The sequence below is a fragment of the Brachionichthys hirsutus genome, chromosome 1 (assembly GCF_040956055.1).
Source record: "Brachionichthys hirsutus isolate HB-005 chromosome 1, CSIRO-AGI_Bhir_v1, whole genome shotgun sequence".
Classification (NCBI taxonomy): Eukaryota; Metazoa; Chordata; class Actinopteri; order Lophiiformes; family Brachionichthyidae; genus Brachionichthys; species Brachionichthys hirsutus.
The window spans coordinates 15,047,571-15,066,188 of NC_090897.1; the positions used below are offsets into that span (position 1 = coordinate 15,047,571).

The 18,618-nt window shown below is 46.8% G+C and overlaps 1 protein-coding gene across 1 annotated transcript in view; it reads right to left on the reverse strand.

The window, feature by feature from the left end:
- The window catches only part of adamts18 (ADAM metallopeptidase with thrombospondin type 1 motif, 18), a 52,563-nt gene extending 38,904 nt beyond the window's left edge, over positions 1–13,659 (reverse strand). The window contains exons 1-7 of the mRNA XM_068756785.1: positions 13,558–13,659; positions 13,298–13,352; positions 11,948–12,261; positions 3,016–3,289; positions 2,486–2,685; positions 2,275–2,358; positions 2,022–2,181 (exon numbers count right to left, since the gene is read on the reverse strand). Of these exons, the coding sequence (XP_068612886.1) occupies positions 2,022–2,181; positions 2,275–2,358; positions 2,486–2,685; positions 3,016–3,289; positions 11,948–12,261; positions 13,298–13,352; positions 13,558–13,659 (1,189 nt within the window). The remainder of the gene's footprint in view (positions 1–2,021; positions 2,182–2,274; positions 2,359–2,485; positions 2,686–3,015; positions 3,290–11,947; positions 12,262–13,297; positions 13,353–13,557) is intronic.
- Between the last annotated feature and the right edge of the window lie 4,959 nt (positions 13,660–18,618).

The following is an 18,618-nucleotide window of genomic DNA, read 5'->3' on the forward strand; positions in this document are numbered from 1 at the left end:
AGAATGGAGGTTCCACTGTCGTATCAGCTAGGATAGGATTGCACCATTAAGCCAAAAGAGTTATGTGTTAAAGGTCCCATATTATGAAAAACTAACTTTTCGCATGTTTCTACACTATTATGGTGATTTTGGGTCCTTATCAACCTAAAAACAGATAAATAAACCATCCAGTCAATCCTTCGTAGTTTGCGTAGGTCTGCAATAACCTCCTGAAACACGTCTGGAAGAAATTGGGCAAACGTGCACAAGGTGTGCGTGAACATGCGTGCGTGCGTCCCTGTGTCTGCGCTCTCTTCACCTTCACCTTCATGGTGACGAGGAAGCTGAGCCGAAAGGTGAAGTTCTCCATTTACTAGTCGATCTCCGTTCCTAGCCTCAGCTGTGCTCACGAACTTTGGGTAGTGACCGAAAGAACAAGGTCGCAGGTACAAGCGGCTCAAATGAGCTTCCTCCGTAGGCTGGCTGGGCTCGCCCTTAGAGATCAGGTCAGACGCTCCCCCATCCGTGAGTCGAGCCGCTGCTCGTGCTGAGAGCAGCCAGGTGACGTGGCTCCCCGTGCGTACCCGTGTCTGCGTTCTGCCCGTCCACACTCTACGGCATTTTCCCTGCATACATTTTATTTTTGTTGGTAATGATACGGTTGAAAATGGCCAAAAATATTTAGTGTGTGGTAAACACTTTGAACGAGACTGCTTTATGGAGCGGGAGATGATCTCCGTTCCTACCCTCACCTGTGGTCACGAGCTTTGGGTAGTGACCGAAAGAACAAGGTCGTGCGTAAAAGAGGCTGAAATGAGCTTCGTCCGTAGGGTGACGGTGTGAGACTCCGGATACTCCCTCAGAGCGCGGAGATCTCCGCTCCTCCTAGGCTGCTGGTCCCGCGACTCGACCCTTCGCCGTGTCATCTCGCTGCCGAGTAGACTGGATAAAGTTTATTTTTTGTTCCGGTGAAAATTGCCAACAATGTTTTTGTGTGCTAAAAGCGTCCCTCATGGTAGCGTGCATGCTCGCTATGAACGTACTTTTGCTTCCGGGTTTAGAGCGTTTCTGATGGACCTGTTTGAGACAGACAAGAGGGACGATGTCCTGCAGCGTCTGTTTGCTGTTTTGACCAAAGTCTGTGTCTGTGTTAACTTGCGGAAAAAGGGTATAATATGTCACCTTTAAGTGAACATAACCTCATCCTGTGTGATGCTGGTTAAATCAGTCATGTTGAATATGGGTTTTTTGTTAAATCTTTGGCACTTGCTGCAGATTTTCTTTTATCTTACTTTAGCAAACCAGGTGTTTTCTGGGGGTTTTTTTCTCCTCATGACAGGTTTGACAGAAATCATGGTAGGATACATTTTAATAATCTCCTTTTTCTCAAACTGACAGTTTGTCAAGGAGATGTTTCCACTTCTGGCAAAGACCTTCAATAAATCCTGGCAAGAAATGAGTTTGATTTTTCTCTTGCAATCTCCTCTGCCCGTCAAACTTCCTTCACTAGTGCAATGTCCACACAACTTCTATTACCTTTAACTTTGCCTACATAGCCAAAATAAAAGGCCAGTCAGAGAGTGCGTACCGCCACCAAGGGACTTTACGAATCCAACTATGGCGATGCCATGACCCACCCTAGACCTGCCTCTGGTTGTCTCGGTCTGATGTTTCTCACTGAATAAAAATAATATATGAGAGAACTCATCAATGCCATAGCTAAGCCAATCAGAGGCAGCGTATGGTGGGACATGGCATCACCATAGTAGAGTTCATTTTTAAAAATCCTGCAGGCACATCATCTTCTGGATAACCCTCAACATCTAATTGCCTGGTCTCCTCTCCTGGACCCACCTTTCCACGTAATGACTTTGAGATCAATTGAAAACACGCAAAGACAAATGGTGTCACCACACAACCCCGAGACGTGAGAGCATTTACGTCAAGCAAAGGTTTCTGTGCCGTCCCACATCCCACATCTCACAGAACAGCGTTGTGCGAAACGAGCGCTCCGCTTTGATAAAGTGCAGCTTTAGTCTCACCCAGGGTGTCACAGGGCTCATTCTTCCAGGAACAGATGTCCAGTCCTGTGAGGAGAATAGCATGGTCATGCCGTTTGCCACCTTTCCCAACAAGGCCCGACTGCCACTGACAGAAACTGTTGAGCGACTGGTCAGCATGATGATGGATGGTCAAGCCAAGCTACGAATGAAAGGAGAGAAACAGAGTTACATGAGTGTGTAGCCCATTCAAAAAGTCAATTCATTGCTAAATTGTGTTTCTGAGTCTGCTCACCGGGTCCTGTTCCAATAGCAACAAGCTAACCAGCACTATGTTGATATCTGTCCCAATGGTGCTATCTTTGAAAAGGCTGGACACCTGTAGAAAACAGTTGTCATGTAAATTCTCACGGGTCAAATCTAATTCAAAAAAGAAGGAAGGGAATGAGGGAGATATTTTCCAAGCCACCTCTTCCTTTCCTTCTTCTCCCCTGTCCTGCCCTCACCATATTCATGACAGTGAGGACGTATGTGGTGACATTGTCCCTGCCATGTTTCTCCAACATCTTCTTGTCCGCCACCACCAGGGTCTCCACATTCAGGCCTCCGACCTTGTTGGAGGTGATGGGCGATCTCTTTGTCCTCCCAGGCGTCACATACTCATCAGGCATGATGAACGTGTCCTCAGCAGGAGGCTTGGGGACATCTAGGAGAGGAAAGATGGAGGGATAAAAGTGAGGAGAGTTGATTAGTTAAGAGGAAGATAAAGGGTCAAACGAAGGCACTGTGATTTTCCTGGTTAGAATGTCTGCTCTGAGGTGGAAATGGCAGGAATTTCACACCCCAAGATGCTTCACTCCTTAAATTTAAACTATATACTAGACTGAAAGTTTGATTCTCACAGGTAGATGTGTTATTACAGCGGAAACATACACTCAAAACCATTTAGACATACCGGTACATTAATCTTCCAAATAAGCAGGCTGCAACTTTAGATAGTGAGAAATGAGATATATAAATAAGGTTCCTTACATACATTGCTTGCGGCGTCCGCAGAAGTGTTGCCTCTGCAGCTTTCCATGCCGACGGCGGTCATGGTGATGATGATGATGGTGATGGTGAAGGTGCGGGTTGTGAGGTCTGGTGGTAGATGAGCTTGTAGATCTTCCATGAACAACATGCTCTGCAGAGCGTTTGTAGACCACATGTGGGCGGTGACCTTCAGGGGCACTATAGTTGTGTAGTTGAGCCAGATGTTGAGGTAGCGGCGTGATCATATACTCCTCTTCAGACAAACGGATGAAGCCTGACTGCAGGATGGACACAAAAGGTAGAATTAGAAACCACATAGCTTCGGGTTGTGTTCAGACGACGCATCTTTTCATGATTTGTGAGATGTAAAACAAGCATTCTAATTATTGTTGATCCCCGTCAAAATCAGCAATAACTCCTCCAGAGAGGTTTTCTTTATCCAGTTTGCGGAGTACTGCTTTGAATATTTCTTTTTTTTTTAAATCTTTATTTGTATTTTTCAAGTTTACAAAAATTCAAAGAATATCAACAAGAAACAGGACAACAACGACAAAAAACAAAAACAAAAAAAAGTATATATATATACGTACATACGTATACACACACATACCTACACATACATACATATACTCAGAGATAAACACTTGTGAGGGTACTATGCTTCACAGTCCACACCTTGGTTCCACCATTTCAGGGCTCAATTGTTAGTCTTATAAGCGGTCCATTTCCTCCACCGCTGTCCGTGAGTCCTTGCTTTGGTCTTCAGAAAAAACGTCAACTTCTCCATGGAGTACATTTCCTCTACAATGTCCAGCCATTGACCAATCGTTGGAGGGTCACTTTTAAGCCAGTTCCTTGTGACGGCCTTTTTACATGCAAGTGTCAGGATTTTAAAGAGGTAAATGTCTTTCTTCTGAAACATATCACTGGGTATTAAACCCAGGTACACTATCCGGGGGTCCCGTGGGATCTCGCAACCAAACACCTCCTCTAGAATTAGCATAACACTGTCCCAAAATGTCTGAATCTTTCCACAAAGCCAAAAGATATGAGAGTGATTGGCTCTCCCATGACCACATTGAATATTTCTTTTTTTTACTGCATCACAATATTATTAGAGGCATCAAGCAATATATTGTATTTGCACAAGAGAGTCCTATTGGCCAATCCTTTAATATGAATGGCCACCACAGAGTGAGATTGTATGACTTCCAACCTTTTAATGTCCTTCGACATTTTACCACACAGCATTCGTGCCGTTTCACGCTACCCACGCTGACAATGAATGAAGGCCGCCATATTCTGGAAGAGCATAGCTTTCAATCCAACACGCTGCACGCTGCCACGTCCATGTCCAGCGGTGTTGCAGGTCACATAGAATCACAGAAGTGATTCATCCTTTCAGACTCAGCGACATTAACTTTCCAGCCTATCCAGATCCGCCCCATCAGCTACCGACACTCACTCAGTAGAGGTGCAGCGTGATGACAGCATTAGCCTGGGTGGAAGATATTTAGCATGAAATTACAATGTCTGATGAAGAACTGAAACTCATTGAGTTTCGCTCAATTGGATCATGTTACCGTATTCTCCGGACTATAAGTCACACTTTTTTTCATAGTTAGGCTGGTCCTGCGACTTATACTCCGGAGCGACGTATAGTCAGGAAAGTACGGTAATTAGAGATTTTTATTTTTGTTCATGTTTTCAGTTCTTGGTGACAAAAGAATGGCTAGTTAAAAGACACGAGGCAGATGGCGGGAATGATTCGTTCATACATTATCTGTCTTCACAGAGTTGGTGGTCAGAGATATAGCATTAGCATTAGCTAGCGCTTCATTCATTGGACACATTTTCGCCACGTTTTCGTGGTAGCCTCAGTAATATGAGACGACTGCTCCCAAAGCTAAATGTGAACATTTGGGTGCAGTACTTCATGCAGCAGTACATTTGAACATACTACTCATCACAGCAGGCGGGCGCTCTGCTCTGGTGAAGCGGCCTCAGCTGCCCTCAGGACGGACAAACCACAGAATCCTAATTCACTGCACAACCCACTAAGTGCACAAAAAATAGCTGCACAATCAGACACACACACACATGCACACACACGTGCACCAATATAAAGGCATGCATTTGCTGAATTTATCAAAAGCTAACACACACACACCCCTTGACTTCTGACCTTCATGTGTGAGTCATCTATTTCCTCAGCAACCTACTGACGTGTGTGTGTGTGGGTGTGTGTGTGTGTGTGTGTGCCCGTGCGTGCAACAGAATCCCGGTCAGGCTGAGCTGACCCCATCCCCTCAGACCAGCAAGTGTCAAACTAAACAGAGGAAGCCCTCGGTGACCGGATACATGGCTTCCTGCCACCATGCAACCGTCCGTTCTTGCATCCATCCGTACATCCGTCTGTACATCCATAAATCACCCTCTCCTTCCTCAAACTTCTTCATCCATTTCTCCGTCTGGCATTTACAGACCTGTCTGTTTAAAGATGCCTCCTTTAAAGCTGAAACGCCTAATCATTACCTCCACTGGGGAGGCAATGATTTTGATGCTGTTTGTTTGTCTGCAGGATTTTCGGGCTCTTGATGAAACCGGCACAGAGATGTCCGATGAATGGATCCACCAGTGATTTCTGGTCATTTCACAGCAATGCCTTTTTGTTCTAAAAATAAGAATGCCAGACTCTGTGTTGGACTCTCTCCCTTTGCCTCTGGTGGACCGGCTGCACTTCGCAGCAGCCGGGCTGTACATTCAGTGATGTATGATGAAAAAGGAGGATGAGGTGTCTCGAGTTTCACAGAGTTTAAGACACGCCAGAGAAATGTTGTAGCCTGCAGCTGCGTCAGACCTCTAGTTATCTGTGTGCATTAAGACCGAGCTGGATTAAAGGGATGCACACGAGCTGTGAGCCTGCATTCACACGCAGGCTCACAGAGGTGCACGCAGCCAGAGAGAAGCTGAATCGCCACATCAAAATCAGCACCGGCAATATTTCCTACAGAAGAAAAACAAGGGTTAGAAACTCTCTCAGGACTTTTCCTTTTCTTTGAGCAAAGCCAACACGAGCCACTCCGACAAAGAGCTCTGTGTCGCTGGCAACGCAATGGGCCACGTCCTCTTTGAAGGTTTCCAAGCATGATATTATAAGGCAAATGAGTAAGTGCTTACATGCTGCTAAAGACCAGTGCCGAGCGGTGAGAAGCCCCAAGCTGGTTATTATCGAGCTCTAGAGCACATCTGCACTCCAGCTCAGAGCACATCACGGGAGCACAGTGTGTGGTGAGGGGGGGGGGGGGATTAAACGGGAGGATGGAGGCGCCGAAGGCATCTTGCATGTTCAGTAATCACAATTTGAGTAATTTTCTTAAGTGAATTGTGTGCATTTAAAATCAGGTAAGAAAGGGGACGGCTATTCTGGGTCCTTGATCAGAGGACGGGGGCCCAGCAGGCCACGCTTCTATACGTCAACTACAATACAGGGCTGTGGTATTACAGCTACTATTAGTGATAGCATGACAAGCTAACCCTTGCCACTAACCTACTAGCACCCTTTGAGCATGCCTGGTTAGCACAGCAGATTTAGATGCAGGAGCCCGCGGGCACTATGGACAGATTACGGAAGACGGGACGGGGGCTACTCCCACCCCATCCCTCACAAATGGAAATGTCCTCCTTCAAAATGCTACTGATTTCACCATCAGGGTCACCGTCACACTTTTACTGATTTAAGAGTAATCGGTGACACAATTCAAGTGATGTGAAAGGGAGTTTTTGGTGGTGGGAGGACCCGGAGAACCCGGAGAGAACCCGAGAGAACCCACGCAGACACCGGGAGAACGTGCCAACTCCTCACAGAAAAGCCGCGGAACCTGCCGTGAGGGAACGGTGCTAACCACTGCGCCACCGTGCCACACAACGATCAAAGATGCATCTTTTTACCTTTTCATCGTTTTGATTGAGGGAAGCCGAGCTAAGAACACATCCTGTCCTTTTACGAGAGTTAAACGATCCCTCATGAGGAAAAAAACCTGCAAATTCCTGCTCCTTAACAAAGCAGAGATCCACGTTCCTTTTCGGTATAAATGGTGTTATTTTGGGACTTCGGGATTCTGGAGGTTTGGATTTCATCATCAGAATTGTGTGAAAGTCCTTTTAAAAAAAAACAAAACAAAAAAATAACATCTTCTTCATTTGTTCAGAATAATTCTGGAGTTCCCATCAATTACATCTGATTTGTATTTATTTATTGACTTTTCGGCGGGGGAAGTGAACTATCCCTTTAATTTGTATCCAACACAGCCATACGGGAAACTGGCACGGCCAGGTTTTAATGCAGTTGTGACAAAAGCAGGTCAGATTTGATGCATGGGTGCTGTTTGTAGAGGCTGCAGCGTCCACTCGAAGACTTCAACACGAGCCATTCATCTTGTGAAAGAAAGACCTCGTGCATAGCGGAGAGGACGTGCAACCACACACACACATGCAGCGTTCACGTATACACACGGGCTTCCTGCTTTCTTCTCTCCCTTTCACACACACAACATCCCACACTCATGCTGAGAGCCCTCCCGCCTCTCCTGCTGGCATCTAACAGTGGGCACTACATCACTGTCAGCATCCAGACCACCAGGGAACGGCTCCGGGCCACTCTCCTTTTGTAGCGCCAGGCTCTGAGCGCCTCTGCGGCCCAGCCCGGTCGCTGAAATGTGGCCAAGCCAGAGAGGCGCATTGCAGCGCCGAGGCGTTTCGATTTGTTGGCCTTTACGGAAAACAGACAGGTACAAATGACCCTCGCTGGAAATCGGTCACTCGCGTGTGATTCTGACTCTGCTGCAGCCCAAGGGATTTGGAGCGCACGGACAAACACACACACATCATATGTCTCAACTCCACGAGGAGTCTAATGGGATTACAACACCTCCACATGTTAAATATACAAACACCGTTTAAATGCATGCCTCTTGGCCAAATGCTTTTACTTTCCAGATGGATACTTTTTCATGAGTTTGAATGAAGTCCTGGAATAGAGCGGATTTTCAAATTAACAATTATTCCTGAAATACACTTTTTTGTTTCACAAAGACAACAAAGCCACTGAAAAGTGCTTCATGCCAGGAACAGTTTTGCATGAGAGGATGGCACAAACTCCCTTCGTGCACAAAGGCCTCCAGAGGCTACGGTACGTCCAGCATTTGGAGAGAGGCCCGGGAAAAGGGCAAAAGCCTTCTTCACACTATACAGGGAGCTCCATGCCTAGCAGAGAAAGACAGAGGTCGTAGGTCGCCACAACGCTCAGCGCCGTGTCAACGACGGCAATCTGACAGGTTGGGTCTGGGCTGTGAGAAGATGAAGGAGGCTGAAGGAGCGAATAGAGAGTGGGTGTGTCCTGACACGTTCTCTGGTGTTTTTCTCTCACACATGGGTGTGCTAAACACATTTCAGCCATAAAACCGTGACACCTGGGGGTTCCCGGATCATTATCCCAGCTCCAAACATGCATCTAAAACTCTTAAAGCCGATTCAGGTCATGGAAAACAAATGTGAGCACATGCGAGTGTGTTTCCACCCTCAGGTTGGCGTCATTGGATGCTCAGAGTTAATGCAGCAAGAAAGGAAATCATTACGGTTGGGAGTGTGCAACCAGCAAACGTGCAGAATCTGTTGTTGCTTTTTTGTTGCTTTCTCTTTCGGACTGTAGCAGCAGTCCAGATATTTGGACAAATTAAAGTGGTCAATCAATGATGCAACATAAGAATCAAAATCAATCAAAATCAGGCCATGCCTGTGATAGCTTCAGCGAGCCATCAGACAACAGTCTGACACAAACCAGGTTTAATTGTGTTGAACTCCCAAACCTTGAAATGAGTTCGGTCCTGGGTTTCATAAATGCTAGCTGTGGCCCCGACAGTCAGACATTCATTCATTCATTCATTCATTCATTTTCCGACCGCTTTGTCCGTTATCTGGTCACGGGCCAAGCTGGAGCCTATCCCAACAGTCAATGGGCGAGAGGCGGGGAACACCCTGGACAAGCCGCCAGTTCATCGCAGGGCAACACAAAGACAGACAACCAGCCACACACACACTCACACCCATCCACAAGAGGCTGCGTCGCTAACAGGAAATTGTGTGGACTTCAATTCTTCATTTCAGTACATGGAGCGGCAAACAGCTCTGAACTCGCTCTACATAGTAAGAACCTGTGACCCCCCCCCCCCCACACACACACACACAGAGCCATGCTGCAACCCCCATTTACATGAACACAGAGGATTAGGGTCAACCACCAACGTGACCTCAAATGAGAAAACACAAAAAGAAGAATAAGACCTCTCCATCGGCGTACGCTCCTCTATGACATCATCCATCCTTTCATCTATCAGGCTAAAGAGGCGGCAACCGAAGCGTGATTCTCCACACGGATGTGAATGGACGAGATACCAACAAATTTAACACCAGTTCAATTAGAGGATTTACAGTAGGAAATCCTTGTTTGCCGGTCATCCATCCGTCCGTCCGTCCATCCGTCCATCCGTCCATCCATCCATCCATCCATCCATCCATCCATCCATCCTGCTCTGCCCTTAATACCATCTCGCCTCGCCCCTCATTAAAGCAGACTCCCACTCCCATCTGCTCGGCCCGGCCAGGGCGACCCTTCAAGTAAGACCTCGCCCCGGTTTGCCCCCAGATAAATCCAGAGACCTTATTTCAGATGCTTTGCGCTCCTCCTTTCTCATCTGCTCTGCTGAAAGGAGACAATGAACGAAGCATTGACGGAGCTCTCTCTCTCACTTTCCCGTCTTTCCCTCACCCCATTTCTTCTCCATAGCCCTTTCACGCAAACAGTCCATCTCTCCAACTCTCTTTCAGGAAACCAGCCTCCCTGAGAGCCTCCGAACAATGAGGGCGCATCATCCGTGCACAACGGAGCACTTCACTCCCAGCCCGCCTCAAATCTCATTCATGATTCGATCCTCTCTGCTCATCTCGGGTTTTGCGTTTTACTAGATTTCCATATCTTCTTGCCTTTTTTTTCTAGCTTTCCTCAATCGGCTTCTCTACTCTGCCGCCGCATCGATCATTTGTACTTCCTCCAAATATTCTGGGTTGATGGAAAGCAGGGGTGAACTGCTAATCGCAGCAGAGCGCAACACACACGGATGTTGACTTACAATTGAACAGCATGAATCTTTATACGTAGTTGATGTAACAGGCCAACTGAACATCCAACCAACGATGACAAAAAAAAAAAAAAATGAGGCAAAGCTTCGCGGTAAAAATAGATCAAAGCAGTCGTCCCGGCCTGTTCAATGAACCAATCACACTGTGTTCGCAGGCCGCTCTTAAGAGAACGGGTCAGCGGTGTTTTATTGTGAATGGGAGCCAGCCTAATGAAAAGGACAATGCAAAGATTAGCAGTGCCAGCCAGGCGGCTCAAACTTCACCATGGCTTTAATTACTGCCAACAAGGGGACACGCAGAAGCAGGGCAAACAGAGGACAAAAGACCAGGGTGAGCAAAAAGGAAAGGGCCGGAGGGGCAGCGTGTCCATTTGGGCCAGGCTGGGGGTGGGATGTGTCACGGATGAGCCGGAAAGGTGCAGGTGACTCATAAAGTGCAGCATGGGATTCCGTAATGACAGTCTGTGTCTTTTAAGGGAAACGATTCATACCTTGTGGGTGCGGCTGCGTCTCGCGTTAGATTTACATACGTAAGAGGCGGCAACGACATTTATCAGGCATCCCAAAATCCCTCACTGCTCAAGGGTCAAAGAGGACCCCCCCCCCCGATATGAAGACATCTTAGCCGATTTCCTTCTATGCCTTAATGTCTAGCTGCTGCTAATTGCATTTAAACTCGCCTGGTTATGGGAGGAAGACGTAAACGTGGTTGTCTTGTCTTTAAAACAATCCCGCAGCGCCCATTCCATGGAGACCACATCGTAACCGTGGAGACAGCTCTGGCGGGGATCCACAATGGCTGCGCACCTTTGTTCATTATACACAGCATGGCGAGGCACAATAAACAGTCGTGGATAACCGGTTTAGTCTGGTCTCATGCTTTGAATAAATCCCCACAAATGGATGCTGATGCTCGAGGGCATCGGCGCCCTTTCACACCTAACCCATAACATAACTGAGGGCGGAGTCGTTCGCTCAATGCATCAAATCAGCTGGGGCACCGAAGGTCAGAGGTCAGCGCATTGTTTCAGGCATAATGGTAAGACTGGAAATCGGGGTGGAGTCGTAACCTGCCGTTTCCAACATCTCAGCCAAAGTGTTGAGAAGATGAACGTGTGACTTCAAACTGTTTTAAGAACAGTTCATGGGATCAGTTTGATTCAGACCCAAGCTCTTCCTTGTTGTGTTTTATTTCTCTCATTGGAAACTGATCAGTATAAGAACGAAGGCATCCCAATTTCCCTGAGGTAACCCACCAGTCTCCCAAACTAAAGATCTATCTCTCTATCTATCTATCATCTATCATCTATCTCTATCTATCTATCTATCTGTCTATCAATCCATCCATCATCTATCTAGCTATCTATCTATAATCTTTCTTATTATTTTATTATTTTCATGAAAATGCATTCTCAACATTTACATGATTAGAAAGGAGCAGGTAGAAGATTAAATTCTTATGCCCCCACCTTTTTTTATCGCAATCATTACAAGATGGTCATTTATAACCACTATCTATCTATCTATCTCTCGTGATGGTGGTAGATAGTAGGGTCGGTGTCCTCGTGTACGGCGTCAAGCCTCAGTTGAACAGAACAAAGTATTATGACATATAACCCAAAATGTGATGTCCACGCATCTGGACACCAGGTCCTAAATGGTGAAAGGAAAATATTCAATAAGTTTATTAGATGATAGAGTAACCCTCTGTGAACCAAGAGGCTACAGGCAGATACTTACTAGTCCGGAGCACGTTGATATGGCAGCGGAGGAGGCCGACAGGTTGCGGATAAATCCTTGATACAGACATTTGTGTAACCCCAGATTACCCATCACCGTGGAAACGCCATCTGACCCCAGCGTCTGCACGGTGAACCCCGGACCCACCACAGAGGAAGGATGCAAGTCCAGATGCATGTTCTGCCCAAACGCAGAGACCCGGTAGTGCAGAGAAGAAGAGAGGGACCTCCTGCTGCGCCGGGGCCGCCTGAACACATCGTGCGTCAGGTATCCTCCCGCAGAATCGACTTCCACCGGGGTGACAAACACGTAGTCTGAGGAGAATGAGACGACATGAAACACTCAGACACGAGTCGTTCTGAGCTGGACTTGTCATTTCGATCGCAATTCTTCTGATTCGGTTCATCATTTCAAACATTTTCTAAAAGTCATTTGTGTGCATTCAGCTTCCGAGGGGAGGGTGAGAATGCCGAAAGAGTGAAAGGAAATAAATCGGCTGCAGCTCGGACGTGTTCTATTTTTACCGCCACGAAGGAGGTTAAGATCTGTCTGTCTGCGGGACGGATTAATCGAGTGGTTAAGAATGGATTTAGGAAAAAAAAGGCACAATCGGGACAATCCCAATCAGACGCTGATCTGGGTTGAGACTCAGCCGCCAATCAGACGATGATCTGGGTCAAGTCCCGGCGCCTTGCTTCTTCTGACTGCTGGTGAATAACCTGAAGCTGATCACATCAATACTGGGAGCTTCATATCAATGGTTGTGCCACAAACCGACAGATGTATAGAGTCTATCAACGTAACATGGTCTCCCATGTCAGTTAGAGGAAGAAAAGCATTATCGTCATCATTTAAACTGGTTCGAGCGCCATCCTTCTGAAACCTTCAGGGCAAGAAGCGTCGACTCGTCACATCACGAATATCAGGCGTGGGTCGATACGTCATAACCAGAGGTTTGAAATGTTGGGATGATTTCATGCCGTTTTCACGGTTTAAATCAAAAGTCACACATTTGATTTGCAAACCCTTTCAGCAGTGGATAACTGCCACCCCCCTTTCAGATTGCTACAGGATGGCCCACTCTCTTTATCTGGCACCTACAAGCCCCCCAGGAGGGGGACTACTGGGAGAATGAGAGAGCTTTATTTACTGGGCTTCCACAGGTCTGAGCAGCCAAGGGGGAACCCCAGCGTGCACATCAGCCCCGAGCACGATCTGGCACCGCTTTGATTTGTGAGCCAAAAAAAAACATTTTACAATGATGGAAGGGAACCGTTGGAGCGAGCCTCTGATCACAATCACTTTCATGCTCGCTGGAAGAATGATCTGTCGATGCCGAAAGACACTCACCGTGATTTAAACCGTGGCTGCTGTGGTCGGTATGTGAGCTGGAAATGTGCAGCGTCTGCAAGAAAAAAAGAGATGAACAGGTAGCAACAGGTAGCAAGCCCCAGCAGGATGAATGGAGCTGCTCTGCTGAAAGAGGAGCTGCACTTCAGACAATCACTTTGGTTGAAAATCAATGACATCAAATAGAGCGCTTGATCGGTTTGGTCCCGAACTCGTTCAGTGCGTGTGATGGATTACTGTTTGAAGAAAGACACACATGCCTTGACAATATTCCAGGACAAGAGGGTTGACAGGAGCCCGACTGAGGCGCAGCCGACCGGCGGGATGGATAAAGTCCATATCAGAAGAAAAAAGCGGTCCATGGTGACGTCACGCGCGCGCGGTTACACCTCCTGAAAGAGCGCAAAAGTAGGAATAACCTGCGATATCGCGTAATGCAGCGCGCATGCATCGTTTCCTTCGTCGCGCTTTGGTGGCTGGCGTGAAGTCGGCAGGTTGCAGCAGCAGCAGCAGCTGGCGGCGCGCACGGAAGCAGCGCGCTTTGTGCGTGTGTGTGTGTGTGTGTGTGTTGCAGGGAGCGCAGTCGGGAGGAGCGGACTGAGCGCAGCGCGGCTCCGCGAGGATGGAGCGCGGAGCACCAGCCGAGCCGGCAGCCAATCAGCGGAGAGCGCAGAAGAGATTCCGCTTCTCGGCTGGTGCCTTCAGTGACACTCGTAAATCTGAGCTTTCAACGTCACCGCAGTTTGTTTGTTTGACTGTCTGTCTGTTAGCGAGATAACTCAAAATATTATGGGAGGATCTGGATGAAACTTTCAGGAAATGTTGGGAATGTTTCCAGGAACAGATTATTACATTTTGGTGATGATCCAGAAAAGATCCTGGATTATGGATCATTATGAAATGTTTGTTAACATTGCAGTCAATGGAGCTTCAAAATGTGTCCCTGTTGATTATTGGCCGATGTTTCTGGCCCTGTGATGAACCGACAGCTTGTCCAGGGTGTACCCTGCCTCTCGCCTGCTGATGCTGGGATAGCCTCCAGCACGATCCGCGACCCGGTAACGGACAAATCGGTTCGGAAGATGCAGTTGATAGCGCTGCTGCCTCATATAGCAAGAATGTTCTGGGTTCGAATCCTGTGTGTGGAGTTTGTCAGTTCTCCGTGTCCGTGTGGGTTTTCTCCAGGCTCTCCGGCTTCCTCTCACCCCCAAAAACATACAACTTAAGTGGATTGACTGCCCCAAAATTGTCCGTAGGTGTGAGTGTGTGCGCGAGAGGTTGTCTATGCGTGGCTGTACGATGTGCTGGCGACGCATCCAGGGTGTACCCCACCTCTCACCCATAGACAAGACGATTGAGGTCATCTCACCTAACAGTATCGGCACAGAGTAGTTTGTCTCAGCCACCAAAGTCGAGTGGGATGAATTCTTACTTTGACCTGGCTTGATGTCACTCCAACACATTTGGTCACAGTGAGGGAACAATGAAACGTTAGTTTTTTATCATCCCACCTCAGCCCACTGTGTCCCATGTTAGTCCATGTCCTACATGTACACAAAATACTGGCAGCTGTAACACTAACTAGAAAACGACAATCAGAGATTGCAGACCCTCGCCTCCAATATACTATTGGATCTTGTGAGACAGTAAACAGGGCTTCCGGATCAGAGAGGTCAAACCTGCTCTAGCTTGCTGCTCCGGAACGTACTACAAGACTCCTTCTGGACTCTTTTTCCCATCATGCCATTCGTGTCCCTCCCTCTTAAAGTGGCAGTTTACAGCACAGGCACAATTCCAGATGTAAAAATAATTCTAGAATCTGGATCCAGATCCGGATCAACGCCATTCTCGGAGAGGACCGAGCCACGGACAGAACCTTGCTTGTGTAACATTTTCAAGTCGATTGGGTCACTAGTTTTTGAGTTATGCGCTCGGACAGACAAACAAACAAACAAACAGACAGACAAACAAACGCATCCAATTGCAATACCCTCGCCTCCTCTTTGGCGAGGGTAACAAGAGTGCCGATTTCATGAACGCTGCTGAAGGGAACTTTCTGATTCTACCATAACGAATGCACCGAATATAAAACAAATGTAGCCCATGGCTTAATTAAAGCAAGGATTACGGGTCGTTTATGCACAAAATATGGTCTGCATGTGCTTTCTTAAATACTTAACAAGTACAAGAGAATGTTCTGCCGTGCTTATCATTTGTTCTGATTGATTACATTTTGCATGCATGAAGTTTTTCGGGTCATCCACCTGAAAATGTAAATATGTCTGACAGCACAGAAAAGCAGCAGCGCTGCTCCTTTCTTTCCACTTACTGCAGCAGTGAAGATTAGTCTGTTCGACAAGCCACAATGGAGTCGCTTTGCACTGTTCAAGAGTCACCATTCAGGCAAATCTTTCCTCGAAGAGACGGGCTTCACACACGTTGGAGTGTGTTGTTACTGCAAGTCCTGAGTTTTAGGATTACAACCGGTCCTCCAGCAGCCTTTTCTGGTGGCCTGCAAACACCTGGATGAGCTTCTGGAATGCACCGGCAGCTGTTTGCAGGCGAACTCAGAAATGAAACTTCACTAAAAAATGTCACGTTTTTTTTCTTATTATGTGTGTTTTGAGTAAAATAAAGACACCATTCTATCAGTGATCAGCATGACTTGCATGCAAAATAACTAACTATAAGATTTACCAGCTAATTAAGAAAAGAAAAATCCATATTCTTAAAACAAGCTTGTTAGTCTTAGACAATTTGCTCTTGAATAGTATATTCCTCTCAAAACAAGATGAATAAGATTTTTTTTGGACAAGATTTAAGTCTTGCTGAGATCCTACATTTTTACAGTGCATTCATGATTTTCTTTTTGATTCATGGTGTCTGTAAAATGAAAACAGATACATTGACTTTGCTTTTACAGTTGTGTCTTGCTATCATTGTAATAGCATCACTAATAAATCCCATGCCTTTACTGATCCTAAATGGGCAACAAGTCCGGTCCAGACCTGGGCCTCCTGGTAAGTTATTTGTGTTAGAAACATTGCTTCTATTTTCCATTCATTCAAGAGGTCTCTTTCATTTTTCAGCAGAACTGAAGTTCAGTCGGCTTTAGTCAACAGAGATCTATTGTTGTCCCGGCAACGTGTTTATGTTGGGGTTCTGGGTTTTTTCCTTGGTTTGTTTTTTCATTTCCCTCTCTCCCTCTCTTGACAGTGGGCGTGGCAGAGAACGGAGCGGCAGAGCAGACACACCTGTAATCCATCATCCAATTCCCCAACTGTTTATAATCCCTTGGTCACCAGTTTTCCGATTACCGGATCATCCAAATGGCCCCTATGCTTGTTTCCCGTTCCTGTTCCTCTTCTTGGGATGCTGTCCCGTTCTCTGCCGTTGAGTATTTGGATTCTGTTTATTAGATTTAATCTCCAGCTCAGCTGTTTTTTGCACTTTTGTTTGGCTGTGATTTCGTGTCTTTTTTCTTACCGGACGTTCCAGCCCGTCCACCCCTCGTTACCGTTTTAGACAGTGTTTTTTGTTTAAGAGCAATCAAAGTCTCTATTCTGTTTCCTGGCTCTGTCTGTCATTTTCAGGGTCTTCTCTGCTCGTTAGCCCTACGGGACGCAACAGTTTATTTGCACCCACAGCAGGGAAATGTGTTCCAATCATCAGATCGGAATACTTTACTGATGTCATGGACCAAGGCAGGAAAAAACTCAAACACACGACAGTAGAGTGGGAATCCAAAAACTGAGCTTTATTTTTCATTACAGGGTAGTCAGTCCAAACCGGCAGACAGATCCGAAGGAGCAGGCAAAGGAAAGGTCCAAAAGACAGGCAGGGGTCACAAGCCAGGAAATCCAAACAGACGGGCAGACAGATCCAAGGGGCAGGCGAAGAGGCGGAGTCCGGGAAGCAGGCAGGGTCGAAACCCGGGAGGTCGGTCTGAATCGCTGGGAAGCAGGACGCATCGCTAACAATCTGGCAGGGGTGCAGTGTGTGAGCAGAGTATATGTAGAGTCCGGGCTGATTGCTGATGTGATGCAGGTGATGGCAGGAGCACAGGTGATGGGAATGAACTGATTGCAGGAGCACAGGAGAGGGGAAGACAGGGAGAGTTAGTGGGGGAAGGATCATACAGGCCCGCCTCAAGGTGTGACAATTAATCCCAGGGGGAAATACCATGAGCAACATCGCTCCACTCAACAAAATCTGAAATACAAAATTGACATAATGCACATTGCGCATTAAAAGAATGGTCAACAATGACCAAATTTGATGTACCAGCCAATCTGCGAATCAACAAAGTGAGTCTGTGTGTGACCGGTGGACTTCTGCGTTGTGTAATTTCGTGCAGCGTGTGATGCAGGAAGGAGCCACGGGATACAGCGGGAACTTTTGGAGGCACTCTCCGTTTAATCTGGTTGACATATGAAATAAAAGAACATCGATATGCGTCGCTAGCATACAGTCCAGCCCAAACTCTTCCGCGATCAGATACGAAAAGGGAAGAGGCAGCGGGAGAACTCAGTATTTATAACAGACACACGAAGAAGAAATAAAACCATAGAAGAAGTAGCTGGAGGACCTGAAGTCTGCACAGCGTATGACACACCAGGTATAACAGAAACAGAACACACGGACAATTTTGTGTAATTATATTAACACTTATTAATGAACCGGTTACATGTGTATGTCATAAATTAGCCCATGTCGCAAAGGCATGTATCTGATGTGCCTTTTAAACAGCAGAAAAAAACAGCACAGCATTAAGTTAGGACCAAGTTTTTGTTGCTTCGTGATTAAATCCCTTTTTTTATGCTTCAAGAGGGCAAAGCGCCTGCCGAGACCTCATATTCAGAGCAGGACTCCCATCACGGAGGGGCACGAGTCGTAATGTGGGCAGCGGGTCCAGAAAAACGCCATCGGCCTATAATCAAAATGTAGAGATAGACTCTCTCTCTCTTTAGTCCAGAGTTCATCATTTCAGATGGAAATGAATGCGGGATAAATTGAAATAAACTATTATCTTGAGTTGCTGTTTTTTTCTGTCTTGTGCCTACACTGGTGGCACAACGGTTTCATACGTCTTCACTGCGTTCTGCATGATGATATTATCATGACATTACAGCGCCTGCTCGTCCTCATGCTGTAAAATGCATCGATGGCCTCGCTCCTGAGTGTCGATGATGGGCGGTCGTCCCCGCAGTCTGCTCCGGAGGGTAAATTGCTCTGCCACGTGCTCAATGTGGAGGGTTGGTGAAGAGAAGCGACCGCACCGAAGGTCAGGATGGGCTGGACAAACGGCACATGCTGACTCC